This window comes from Silurus aristotelis, assembly GCF_946808225.1.
Source record: "Silurus aristotelis genome assembly, chromosome: 13".
Classification (NCBI taxonomy): domain Eukaryota; kingdom Metazoa; phylum Chordata; class Actinopteri; order Siluriformes; family Siluridae; genus Silurus; species Silurus aristotelis.
In genome coordinates, this window is record NC_139586.1 from 5,059,100 (window position 1) to 5,071,417 (window position 12,318).

At 37.1% G+C, this 12,318-nt stretch overlaps 1 protein-coding gene across 7 annotated transcripts in view; it reads left to right on the forward strand.

The window, feature by feature from the left end:
- The window catches only part of vps13c (vacuolar protein sorting 13 homolog C), an 81,971-nt gene that overhangs the window by 12,974 nt on the left and 56,679 nt on the right, over positions 1-12,318 (forward strand). For 4 of the 7 annotated variants that reach the window (XM_083558090.1, XM_083558094.1, XM_083558088.1 and 1 more), the window contains exons 10-26: positions 3,271-3,328; positions 3,533-3,660; positions 3,780-3,886; positions 4,034-4,205; positions 4,298-4,360; positions 4,456-4,591; positions 4,743-4,840; positions 5,383-5,525; positions 6,264-6,456; positions 7,365-7,479; positions 7,612-7,748; positions 7,851-7,983; positions 9,780-9,897; positions 9,978-10,113; positions 10,858-10,939; positions 11,055-11,155; positions 11,277-11,430. In XM_083558090.1, the coding sequence (XP_083414216.1) occupies positions 3,271-3,328; positions 3,533-3,660; positions 3,780-3,886; positions 4,034-4,205; positions 4,298-4,360; positions 4,456-4,591; positions 4,743-4,840; positions 5,383-5,525; positions 6,264-6,456; positions 7,365-7,479; positions 7,612-7,748; positions 7,851-7,983; positions 9,780-9,897; positions 9,978-10,113; positions 10,858-10,939; positions 11,055-11,155; positions 11,277-11,430 (2,074 nt within the window). The remainder of the gene's footprint in view (positions 1-3,270; positions 3,329-3,532; positions 3,661-3,779; positions 3,887-4,033; positions 4,206-4,297; positions 4,361-4,455; positions 4,592-4,742; positions 4,841-5,382; positions 5,526-6,263; positions 6,457-7,364; positions 7,480-7,611; positions 7,749-7,850; positions 7,984-9,779; positions 9,898-9,977; positions 10,114-10,857; positions 10,940-11,054; positions 11,156-11,276; positions 11,431-12,318) is intronic. The other 3 variants (XM_083558091.1, XM_083558089.1, XM_083558093.1) reach the window with 1 other exon arrangement.

The window sequence follows — 12,318 nt, forward strand, 5'->3', positions numbered from 1 at the left end:
GCTAAAACACAGCTGTATTATGTCAGACTGACAATAGTTCTAACTCAATTCAAGCTTTATTCAAACTCTCCATTGGCTGATCATTTGTTTATATTGCAGTGTGTGTGAGAGAAAATGGAGTGGGACCTGTGGAAATGCTTTTATTAATGCTACAGTAAATAACAACAGTTGTAGGAAAGAAAGTGAGGGAAAGAACACAAGGTTAAAAGTGCTTTCAGGCAAAATCAGGCAAGATTTTATAAAGTAGGTGGATTTCAGCATTAAACTTAATTTCGCTCCTTGAACCTGGTCAAGTCACTTTTCTCCTCTCCTTTTTGGTATATCTACACCCGCCGATTCCTATCCAGCAAACAGCACTTCCTTATCATTTCCATTTCCATTTGCGGCATTTAGCAGACGCCCTTATCCAGAGCGACGTACAAAAGTGCTTTGAGTCTCTAGTAATGAATAAATCTACACTGGTACGCCAGATAACAAACTTAATATAAATATAACTCTTGAAGTCTACAATTGGAAAGTGCTAATTTAAGTGTTTCAGGAAGAGGTAGGTCTTCAATCATCGCTTGAAGATAGTCAGGGTCTCCTCTGTACAGACCTCTAGGGGAAGTTCATTCCACCACCTCGGTGCCAGAACAGAGAAGAGCCTTGAAGTGTACTTACCTCTCATTCTGAGAGAAGGAGGTACCAGTCAAGCAGTGCTGGAGGATCTCAGACAGCGTGGTGCAGTGTGAGATGTGATGAGGTCACTGAGATAAGATGGTGCTGGTCCATTTTTGGCCTCGTAGGCAAGCATTAGTGTTTTGAATCTGATACGTGCAGCTACTGGAAACCAGTGAAGGGAGTGCAGCAGTGGGGTGGTGTGGGAGGGAGAACTTGGGCTGATTGAACACAAGTCGTAGAGCTGCATTTTGGATAATTTGCAGTGGATGAATAGCGTTCAGGGAAAGACCTGCCAGCAGCGAGTTGCAGTTGTCGTGTCTTGAAATGACAAGAGACAGAACAAGCACCTGGGCAGCCTGTGTGGACAGTTATTGCTGAATCCTTCGAATGTTGTAGAGAAGAAATCGACAGGAACGAGCCACATTAGTGATATGTGGGAAGAAGGACAGTTCATTGTCTATAGTTATCCCAAGGTTACGAGCCGTGGCTGAAGGGGGGAGCAGAGAGTCATGAAGTGTAATTTGGAGATCTTGACCTGGAGATGAATCACCTGGGATGACCAGCAGTTCTGTTTTGCTGGGGTTGAGTTTTAGTTGGTGAGCACTCTTCCATGAAGATATGTCTGTCAAGCATGCCGAGATCCGAGCGGAAGCTGTGGTAACTAATAGAGGGAAAGAAAAGATTAGTTGAGTATCATCTGCATAGCTATAGTAAGAAAACCCATGTGAGGATATGACTTCACCAATTGTGTGGGTATAGAGGGAGAAAACAACAGCTCTAAACCCAGACAGGGTGAAAGCATGTGCTTCCTCTGAAACTTCAACTTTCCCTGAACCACTACTGATATGTAATCGGTTCACTTGGGGGGAAAAAAAGAGTACTTCCTTCTTTTTTCCCCTTTTCCCTTTTTCACACATATGAGCTCACAATCTAGTGGCTGTTGTTGCTGTTATTGACAGGAGAGAAAGAGTACATGTCAACACTCTTACCCTGAAAACAAGGGCACCACAGGGAACCCCACCATGATGGTGCTTTTAAGCAGCGAGTCTGTTTTTAAGGCCATCTTTTATTTATTTATTTTTTTTTTACATCAGGAAAGTTAAGCATCAAAAAGCATCATTTATTGCATTTGACAATTTAACCCTGGCTATCACATTTCACTTATTTTGATTTGTTTATTTGTCTAATCATGTCACCAAAACAATCTAAACACTGAAATGAAGTGAAATGTTGCATTATTAGTATGGTCAAGAGCAGTGGCAGGCTGTCAGGGCCAGCAAGGTCTTCTCTCAGAATCACTGGCTTACATTTTAATATATTTTTGTCCATGAATATATATATATATATATATATATATATATATATATATATATATATTCAATTCCCAATTATCTATTCCCTTCATTGCATAGCGTCTCTCTCAGGTGAAACAGAATGTTAGATTAGGTTAGAATTTATTTAATCAGATTTCGGCTGTCACATCCCATGTTGCCCAGTCAAAGGTATCTGTCATAAGCCCTTCACAATAAACACTGCGAGCTCCCTGTAGCTTACAACCCATGGTGCTAAAAGCTTATTTCACGTTGCTGACTCTGGGGCCATCTAATAGGCATACATTCACGTTGGCATTTTTGATTGGATGGCCATAGAGCACACTAGTCAGAGCTCGCAAACCGCGTTTGTAGCAAACTGCACAAGCTGAAATAGATTCATTTTGATTTAATAGCAGTTTTTTTTTTTTTCCATTTCACAATGGCTGACAAGAGGAGAAGAATTTGATTTGGTTGCAGATATAATATAAGGACATTTACGACAGACTTTCCACTAAAAAAATGTCGTGAGTAAAACTCAGCGAAAAGAGTTGAAAACAGTTTTTGCATGAACCATTTATACAATTTGTCTTGATTTAAAATTCTAAGGAAAACTGTAAAGCGTGTAAAAAAATAAAATAATTTTCTGAAATTAATATTGACACTTCTGCTACAGATTGTGTATTCGGGCAGTGAACGGAGAATTGTTGAATTGTGTTCATTGGTTTAGTGCTTTAGTCACTCTGCATGAGATACCTGTCTGTGATGCAGCGCTCTGTTATACTGCTAATATAATATTGATGGTTTCTAAAGCCGTGGCGTCATATGATGATATTAAGAGGTAGATTGATTCAGGAAGGACACCACTGAAGGCCCAGGTGTGAAGTACATGACTCGCCACTGGTCAAGAGTTTGTTCACTGTCCTGCTTTTTCTTTGTAATGAGCTCTCACGAGCTTCGAACATAAGGGTGTTTTTGCAAAGACAAACATTTAAACAGTTTAACTTGTTACACAGATTGTATTTATATATCTGTTCTACTTCCTTTTCCAACTCCATCCTCCTCATTGAGTTTTTTCTTTTTTAAATAAAGTCTATGGAGTCAAAATTATATAATTTACAATTTTTATTTTGAATGCTAACGATAAACTCTGATTTTCTTTTGAATTATTTATTTTATTAAAACTGCACTCAATATTAAGTATATCATAGTTAATTGTTTTTGTAGAGCTTTTTTGAAAACTCTAATCATTCTGTACACCACGATTCAGTTCATTTGTGCATTCTTGATTATTTTGCAGGAGAAACTAAAAGCAGGAATCAGCAGCAAAGATGTGGAACTAAAAGGATATGAATATAGTATGTATCAGTTGAAATACAAATTAAAGCATTAAATATTGAATGTGAATACTTTAATTATTTGTTCATTAAATGGCTCATGATAAGAGTTTTTCGTATTTGCTGGGAAAAAAGAACTAATGTCAATACATCAATACATTCTATTTACTGTGTTTCCAGTGATAAACTGGCATTCTAAATATTGTTACATTTGACACTTTACAGTTTTCAAACCCATTTTTGCTTCTGCCAAGATCCGCATCAACCCAAATGCTGATGTTGAGCTGAAATCACCCAAAGTAAACTTGCACCTAGAAGTGCAAAACATTGCAGTTGAAATGAGCAAACCACAGGTATCATCTCCATACAGTGCTTTAACACAGTCTTACTGAGCACTCCTAATAAAAATATTTTATGCCATTCACTTGCCAATGTCTGTTATTCGAAGACAATTGAATACCATTTCTTCTAGTACTTGTCTGTGGTGGAGCTGTTAGAGTCCATAGATTGCATGGTAAAAAATGGTCCCTATAGGAAGTTCAAACCAGATGTCCCAGTGAACAAACATGCCAGGCAGTGGTGAGTACTGAACATTGCTGATGCTGATTGGTAATAAGTAGCTTATTGTTTTTAGGTGAAAAACATCTGTTATTAGAATTGTATTTATTTGTTTCAGCTTGAATTAGGAAGAATAATTTAAAAGGTTTAATTGCCAATGCTTTTCAGGTGGATGTATGGCATCAACAGCGTGTTGGAGGTGCGCATAAAGCGTTTCAACCAGATGTGGAGCTGGGCTCATATCAGAGAGCACAGACAGAGACTTAAAGACTACAAAATGGCATTCAAAGCCAAACTGACTCACAGCAAACTCAGGGAAGACATTGAAAAACAGATCATGGTACAGAAAGCATATCCAGTTTATATGCAAACATAATGTGTAAAATTGATACACAGTGTATTTGATTCCATTTGATGTATTTAACATTTTAGGAACTGGAGAAAGATCTAGATGTGTTTAATATCACATTGGCCAGACAGCAAGCACATATGGAGGTATGAAAATATTATATATATGGTAACTTAAACCAGCTGAACTCTTGATCATTCTGAACCTTTACACTTGGTATTTCGGTGCATTTACCTCTCAGGTGGTTCGATCAGGTCAGAAGCTGACTGCCAAAAAGGCTAAACAAAACCATGGAGGAGGTGGATTGTTTAGTAGCTTTTTTGGGAGAAAAGAAAGAAAAAAGAAAGACCAGGAAGAGGAGGACAAAGAGGAAGAAAGTGCGAGCCTGAATTTACACTTTCTAGAGTTATTTTATTATTACACAATTTTTTCTGTGTGTACTTGTGTATTTATATATGTGTGTGTGTGTGTGTGTGTGTGTGTGTGTGTGTGCGCGCTGATGCGCATTTCTGCATGTGTTCCTGTAAGAAGGTATAGATGCTGTCATGACCACTGAAGAGAAGACGAAGTTATATACAGCTATTGGCTACAGTGAGAATTCTCCCAACCTGGCCTTACCCAAAAATGTATGTATAGTCTCCTCTTCAGGAGGTGACCCCAGGAGGCATCATTCCTCAATGATAAAGCTTTTTTTGTGTGTTTTGGGTCAACATGCTGCATAATTAGGCAGAATGCATTTCTCTGTAAATTGGTAGACAAAAAGCAGCAATATGCGCTCAAACCATGACATTTCAAAATGCTTGACTGAAGTGCTCTTGTGTTTATTAACACATCCATTATTTCCCCACACTTTAGCCTTTATATTACTTTGAATCTTGTTTTCGGAACATTTGTAGATCATTTTCTTGTTTCTCAGTTTCAAAATGTATTCCTTTTTTTAAACATGGTTCTTTGGATTGTATGTTGGGTTTTCCTTATTCACAACAAATGCATGCAAAACCCAGGGCACAAACCGAGAGCTGGCATTCAGAGCTAGTACCAAGACTAAGGCTATGCCTTTTACCATGTACATCATCACATTTATGTACTGCATTAGACATATTAGTTCAATCTATCAGTATGATTGTGATTCACCTTGCCTGCATTTTGTGTGTGTGTTTGTCTATAGTATGTAGCAGTGATCGTAAACTTCAAGCTCCTACAGACTTCAGTGACTGTGCGTGAGGAAGCGAGTATTCCAGAGATTCTCAAAGTGCAAATGATTGGCCTCAGCACCACCGTCTCCCAAAGGCCTGGAGCACAGGCTATAAAGTAAAACGAACACCCCCACATCTTCACTGTTGAAATCTTTACAAAGAAAGTATTTACATATTTATACAATTATATTAATAATGGTGTGTACATGAAAGTCAGATCCTTTGTGTTTGTGTATTATCTGTGGAGTGGTGGACGAAGTAATTAAAGAAAAATGTAAAGTTACATTGAGTAAGATAAAATATTCAGTAAAATATGACTCCAGTAAAAGTGTCCCTTTAAACTTTTACTTGAGTAAAAGCACAAAAGCATTTGCCTTCAAATGTACTTAAGTATCCAAAGAACAAAGTATCTATTAAAAATATAATGAGACCAAAACCTTCTTTTCAACTACTTCAAAATAAATTGCACTAATTGCGGCTACGGGTGCAGCAAGTTAGAGATTTTTTCCATCATTTATTCTTCTCAAAATGTCCTGCTTGCTGTCGAACTGACACTGAACTGTATGTTGGTGATAAGTAGATACATCAAGCTGCAACCAAAACAAGTTCCAAACAGAGCATGCGCTTTACCCTGATTGGTGGCTTGCTGCTCTTTGACCAGTTAAGTTTTTATCCTCATAAATAAAAAAGGAACGACTGATTTTGCTAAATGTATTTGTTTTTAAAATGTTGTGAAAAGTCTCTCCAAATGGAAATACTTCAGTAAAGTACAGATAAACAAAAAAATCTACGTAAGTACACTAGTGGACATCTGTGGACAACACTGTATATGTATGTGTTCTTGTGCTGCCAGAGTGGAGGCCAGTCTGGAGCATTGGTATGTGACTGGACTACAGCAGCAGGGAATCACACCATCTCTCATAGCATCTGTGGGAAACGCAAACTCCTCTCTTCTAAGTGTGAGGTTTGAACTTAACCCAGAAGACACTGCTGTGGATCAACTACTGTATGTCCACTCTCAGCCAGTGGAGATCATCTATGATGCTGTGAGCAACATGCACACACTCATATATGCACACACACTCACAAACACGTGTAAAATTCAGCGTTTTACACCTGATGACTACATTGCAGGTAGAGCCCAGTTTTTGTTGTTTCCACTGCTACGTAATCCATACCAGGCTTAAATGCTCACTATAAAAATTATCAAATGCAGTTGGCAAAAGGTCACACTGCTAATGGCAATGATTTATTTTATGTAGAGTTTCACAATATTCTGCATCGAATTTCAGCAGTAGTGTAAAAACCATTGTTTTAGGGAACCTCCAAAAGTTGCTGTTTCTCCACTACACCATTATAATACATAGTACTTTACACAATTTAGTGCTTTTTGTGCTCAATAGAAAGCAATGCACGAGTGTCATGGCAGTGTGAGAAAAAAAAAAAAAAAAAGAACATTTGTGAGGAAAACAAAAATTGGACCGTAGTTTTAATAAAGGACCATATATAGTATTTGGGGCTTTCCAGAGTGAGATTATATACAATATGTTTTAAACAAAGTTCCCTGATAGCTTCATATAGTAAGTTAAAATAAAGTTAAATAAGAAGTATAAGGGTACAAACACACATAATCTTCATGAATATCAATAGAACGATCCAAGCTCTCACTTCTCCAGTCTTTAGGGTTGATAACTCACTTGAGGGGACTGCTATCTGCCTCTTCCTTATACATGAACACACAGACACTTGTTATATAATAGTGTTGTGATTGACAGGAAAAGGTTTGCCCCTCCCACTCAGAAAGCACAGTCCATTTTGCATGTTTTTGACATTCACTAAATGATTGAAAACTTTTATCTGTTTTTGTTTATCTTCCCTTCTTTTTATGGGGGCAAATTTTTAAGGTGAAAGAATTAAATGTTTAAAAACTAAACTACTGTTTTTCTTTTGGTAGCTGACAATTAACAGCATAGTAGAATTCTTTAATACTGCTAAGGGTGTGGACCTGGAAGTAATCACCTCAGCCACACTCAGCAAACTGGAGGAGATAAAGGAGAAGACAGCCAGTGGTATGTTTCTCCTCCTCTTTTGAGACATGATAATTATGTATATCAAAGCTACAAAATCTGAAAAACTTTACTTATCAACCACAGTCCAGATTTATTACTGACTCAAGTTTGACTTGACATTATGCACTGTAGGTTTGTCTCATATTATTGAGACAAGGAAAGTTCTAGATCTGAAGATCGACTTGAAGCCCTCCTACTTGCTGCTTCCCAAGTCAGGTTTCTACCATAACAAATCCGAACTCATCATCATAGACTTTGGTAACCTGCAAGTGAGTATTAAATACAATTTTGCACTCCTGCTGGAAAGTTTGTGTCCTTAATGCTGTTCCTTTATACATATTTATTGATGTTCCTTTGTGTTTGTGTTCTAGCTGAACAGCGTATGCCAGAGCACTCCTGAACAAGCATCTGCTAGTTTTTCCTCCCTGGAAGAGATCATGGACAGAGCATATGACAGATTCTCACTGGAGTTACGCAGTGTGCAAGTTCTCTACAGCAAATCAGGTATTTGTCTATGTATGTAAAACCCCAATTCCCAAGCTCCTTTAAATGTAAATAAAAATAGAATGCAGTGGTTTGTGATGTTCATAAACCTATATTTTATTCACAATAGAACATTTACCATTTTATGGAAAAAAATCAAGTAATTTTGAATTTGATGGAGGCAACAAAATCAAAGAAATTTACTAAAAAGTGTTATTAAAAGGAAACAGCTGGAGGAACATTTGGGTTCAACAATGTGAGATTCACTAATCTGCAAAAGACTGTGTCGATCAATTGTGGAACAATTTCAGAATAATCTTCCTCAACATAAAATTGTCAAGACTTTAGATATGACATCATCCACACTGCATAATATCATCAAATGTTTCTGAAAAGGGTTCTCAGGTGCACTGCATTCAAAAAGAAGTATGAGTCTGTAATGGAAATCACTGCATGGGCTCAGAAATACCTCCAGAAATCATTGTCTGTGAACACAGTTTGCCATGTCTTGCACAAATGCAGGTTAAATCTCTATCATGCACAGAAAAACATCCACCATCTTCTATGGGCTAAAGCTCAATTAAAATTGAATAAGACAAAGTAAAAAATTGTTCTATAGTCAAATGAATTGAAATTAAAATGTATTTTTGGAAACCATGGATGGGACTATCCGGCTTGTTATCAGCACTCTGTTCCAAAGCCTGTATCTCTGATAGTGCATTAGTGCCTATGGAATGGGCAGCTTACATATATGGAAAGGCACCATCAATATTGAAAGGAAAATACAGGTTTTAGAACAACATACAGTATGCTTCTATCCAGATTATGTATTTATTTATTTATTTTTTTAATAAATATTTCAGCAAGAAAATGCTACATACTGCATTGGTACAACAGCATGGATTTGTAGTCCATGTGCTGAACTGGCCTGCCTACAATCCAGACTTTTTACTAGTTAAAAACGTGGTTCATCATGAAATGAAAAATATGACAAAGAAGACCTCGGACTGTTGAGCACCTAGAATCATTAGACAGGAATGGGCAATGTTCCTCTTCCAAAAAAACTCCTGAAACTGGTCTCCTCAGTTCCTTAATGTATATGGACCTTTGTTGAAATAAGAGGAATGGCACAGTGTTAAACATTGCCCTCTTCCAACTTATTTTGAGATGTGTTGACAGCAAAATAAAAAAATTACCATATTTTTTCCTTACAAATGTAAATTTTTTCAATTTAAATGCTTGATTTGTTTTTTTGTTCTTTATTGTCTTTTTGTTGTTTATAAATGACATTTGCATGTCATTGCATTCTGTTTTTATTTACATTTTACACACCATCCCAACTCTTTTTGGATTTATGGTTGTAGGTGTATAAAGCAGTCACCTCTAATGGATGGGAAAGGTTCTTGCATTTTGAGACAGATTTTGAGTTGGAGCAAATGAAATAGTTGCACAGTCTAGTCTGGGCCATGAATTGATTATTTAAATGACATAATATATGTGATATTGCTCCTGCTTATCATTGCTAATTAAAAAAAAATGGTAATCAATTTCCTTATGTGTAAATGTACTAAAACTCAGGCTCATATGTACTTTTTAGAACATGAATGTTTTCCAAACTGACTGGATTTTCATATATGGAAAAATCCCTGGGCATTTTTTTAAATAGTTTTTCTTTGCATGCTGTGATAGGCCTGTTATTCATTTGTTTTTGTAGTGGGATGCTGTTCTTTTTGTGTTCTGTTCTCCTATTCAGAGTTAAATCATACACAGAGTTATTTAGATTCTTCTGCATTTTTGACGTGCGTTTTGCTTTGTAGGTGACATGTGGAGAAGTACTAATAAGCAGGGTACATCCAACCAGCACATCCTGCAACCCATGGACTTTACTCTGGGGCTCGCCAAGTGCATGGTGGAGAAAGACATACGCATGCCTAGGTTTATTCTAACACTTAAAACACAAACACCTGTTTCTCGCTTTGTTACTTTTTAATACACATTAATGTCTGTTTTTATAGGTTTAAGGTCAATGGGGAATTGCCATTACTGCATGTGAAGATTTCGGATCTGATGATGCAGGGGGTTCTGGAGCTGGTTGACAGTATTCCTTTTCCCAATGTTTCTTCCACACCACCCTCCACCCCTGATCAGAAGGTCAAAGACACAGACACACATATTACACTGCTTCTGTTTTTAAAATGTTAATGTTCTAACCGGCACTAAAAGTTCTGTAATGTTAGCAGCCTTACAGAAATCTGTATGTACATTTACATTTCCAATGAGCAAGTGTCAGTGTCAAGGGAGAACACGCTGATCCGCAATGAGCAAAAACTATATGAAACTAACTGAGATTATCTAGTTTACTATGAACTTTTTTAGGAGGAATAAATCTTTAAGCTAGCTAGAAGAAACCATCCATAGCAGCAGAAGTTCAGTCTCAGGTCCCTGGAATCAAATCAGGCAGCTGATTTTGTTGGTTTTTATTTAAGCATTAGTTTTTACAGGAACATCCACAAGGATGGTAGAGTGCCCTAGTGAGTTCCTCAGCCGTAGGGTCCTGTGTTCAGCACTGAGCTTAGGCTACTGTGAGTAGAGTGTTTGCATGTACTTGTGGGTTGTATTGTGTTCTTCCACTGTTCAAACCACAAAGATAGGAAGACTTGCTATCCTTTAATGCTTTTAGAATAGTATGTTAATATGTATGTAGACTGGTGTCCCATTTAGGGTAAATTCTCCTGTGTGGATTGTCTCTGGATCCTCTGTTATCCTTAACAGGAAGGAAGCTTATGAGGGGAAAAAAAGCAAACAATGCTTTAGTGCAAACTGTTATATAGAAAAGGCTTTATTTAATACATAACAATATACTTTTTTAACAATGTATGGTATGTGTTTGTGTAGGCTATGCCAGGATCATTAGCAGATTCCAGGCTGAAGGTGATAAGTGTAGATCCTTCAGCATTACCGTATTCTATGGTATCAGGTGAGACTATATTGACTGATTATTATTTGAAAAAGGCATTGCCTTCAGTCAGTATATCTTTATAGCTATAAAGGTGAAAGCTAATCGTTTTATGTGTGTGTGTTTGTGTGTTTAGATTCTGAGGAGGACACTTCTGAAAATTATCCTAATGAGGATGCCCAGAGACTGGTTTTGGAAGAACTGACAGATGTTCATTTTAAATTTGAAATCAAAACAGTAAAGTTATTTTTGTACTTTATCTTACTTTTCCCTCAAAACGTAAAATAATATGAATTATTATTATTATCATTGTTTAAATCTGTATATATGTTCTGTATATGCGTGTTAATGTAATTAGGTGCTGTTGGAGCTGACGTCTCAGGATACTCAGGAGGTCACAGTCTTGGCTTTTAATGTGTCTCAGTTGGGTTGTGAAGGCAAGATGAGGACTTATGACCTCACAGTCAAATCCTACTTGCACAAGATTAGCCTTGATTACTGCGATATGAAAGGTACAGTACCAATGAAGGTTACAGTATTTCTTAATGTCCATGTTTTAGCAAAATGCATGATTCATATTGTTTTCCTCACTCGAGCGCTAATATACTGAGAATGTAATATGCGAATATGCAATTCATGCATAGAGAATATGGGAAGCAGATAAAAATGTGGAAGATTTTGTAAAAAAAAAAAAAAAAGGTCCAAACAATGACATAAAACAACCAGAAATATGAACTAGACAAACCAAACCTTAGCATGAACAAAAACCAAAAGCATGTGCAACTGTTAAAGCTGACTAACAAAGACAGTGAAATGAGAGTAAATATACAGGTGCTAAATATCAGTGAATGAGAGAAATTGCACAACAAATCATGTGACAGTTCACTGAGGTGTACTGACTTTTGTCCAAAATCTTACATTTACATTTATGGCATTTGGATGCACTAATCACAAGAGACCATCCCATTTATACAACCGATCTTTTGAGGATTAAAGGCGTTGCTCAAGGGCCCAGAAGCTTGATGGCAGCTTGGTGGTGCTTGGATTTGAACTCATGACCGTCTGATCAGAAGTCCAGTGCCCTCTGAAGGTTTCTTCCTCATGTCATCTCCGGGAGTTTTTCCTTGGTGCAAACTTATACATTCTGACTTAATAATCTTTTTAATCACCTTAAAGCTACTTGAGGCAGTGTTCATTGTTAAATGTGCTACAAAACTAAAAATTTATTGAATCTAATCATAGCCAGTGAGCTTCCTCTACCCCAATGTGATCATCCTTAGTGTGATCAACACACTATGTTTCCCTGTTTAACAGAGGAGAAACATTGCAATCTATGTCATATCAGAAGAAATCCATTGCAGGACTGTTTACTGAAAGTGTGAATGTGTCTTCTAAAACTT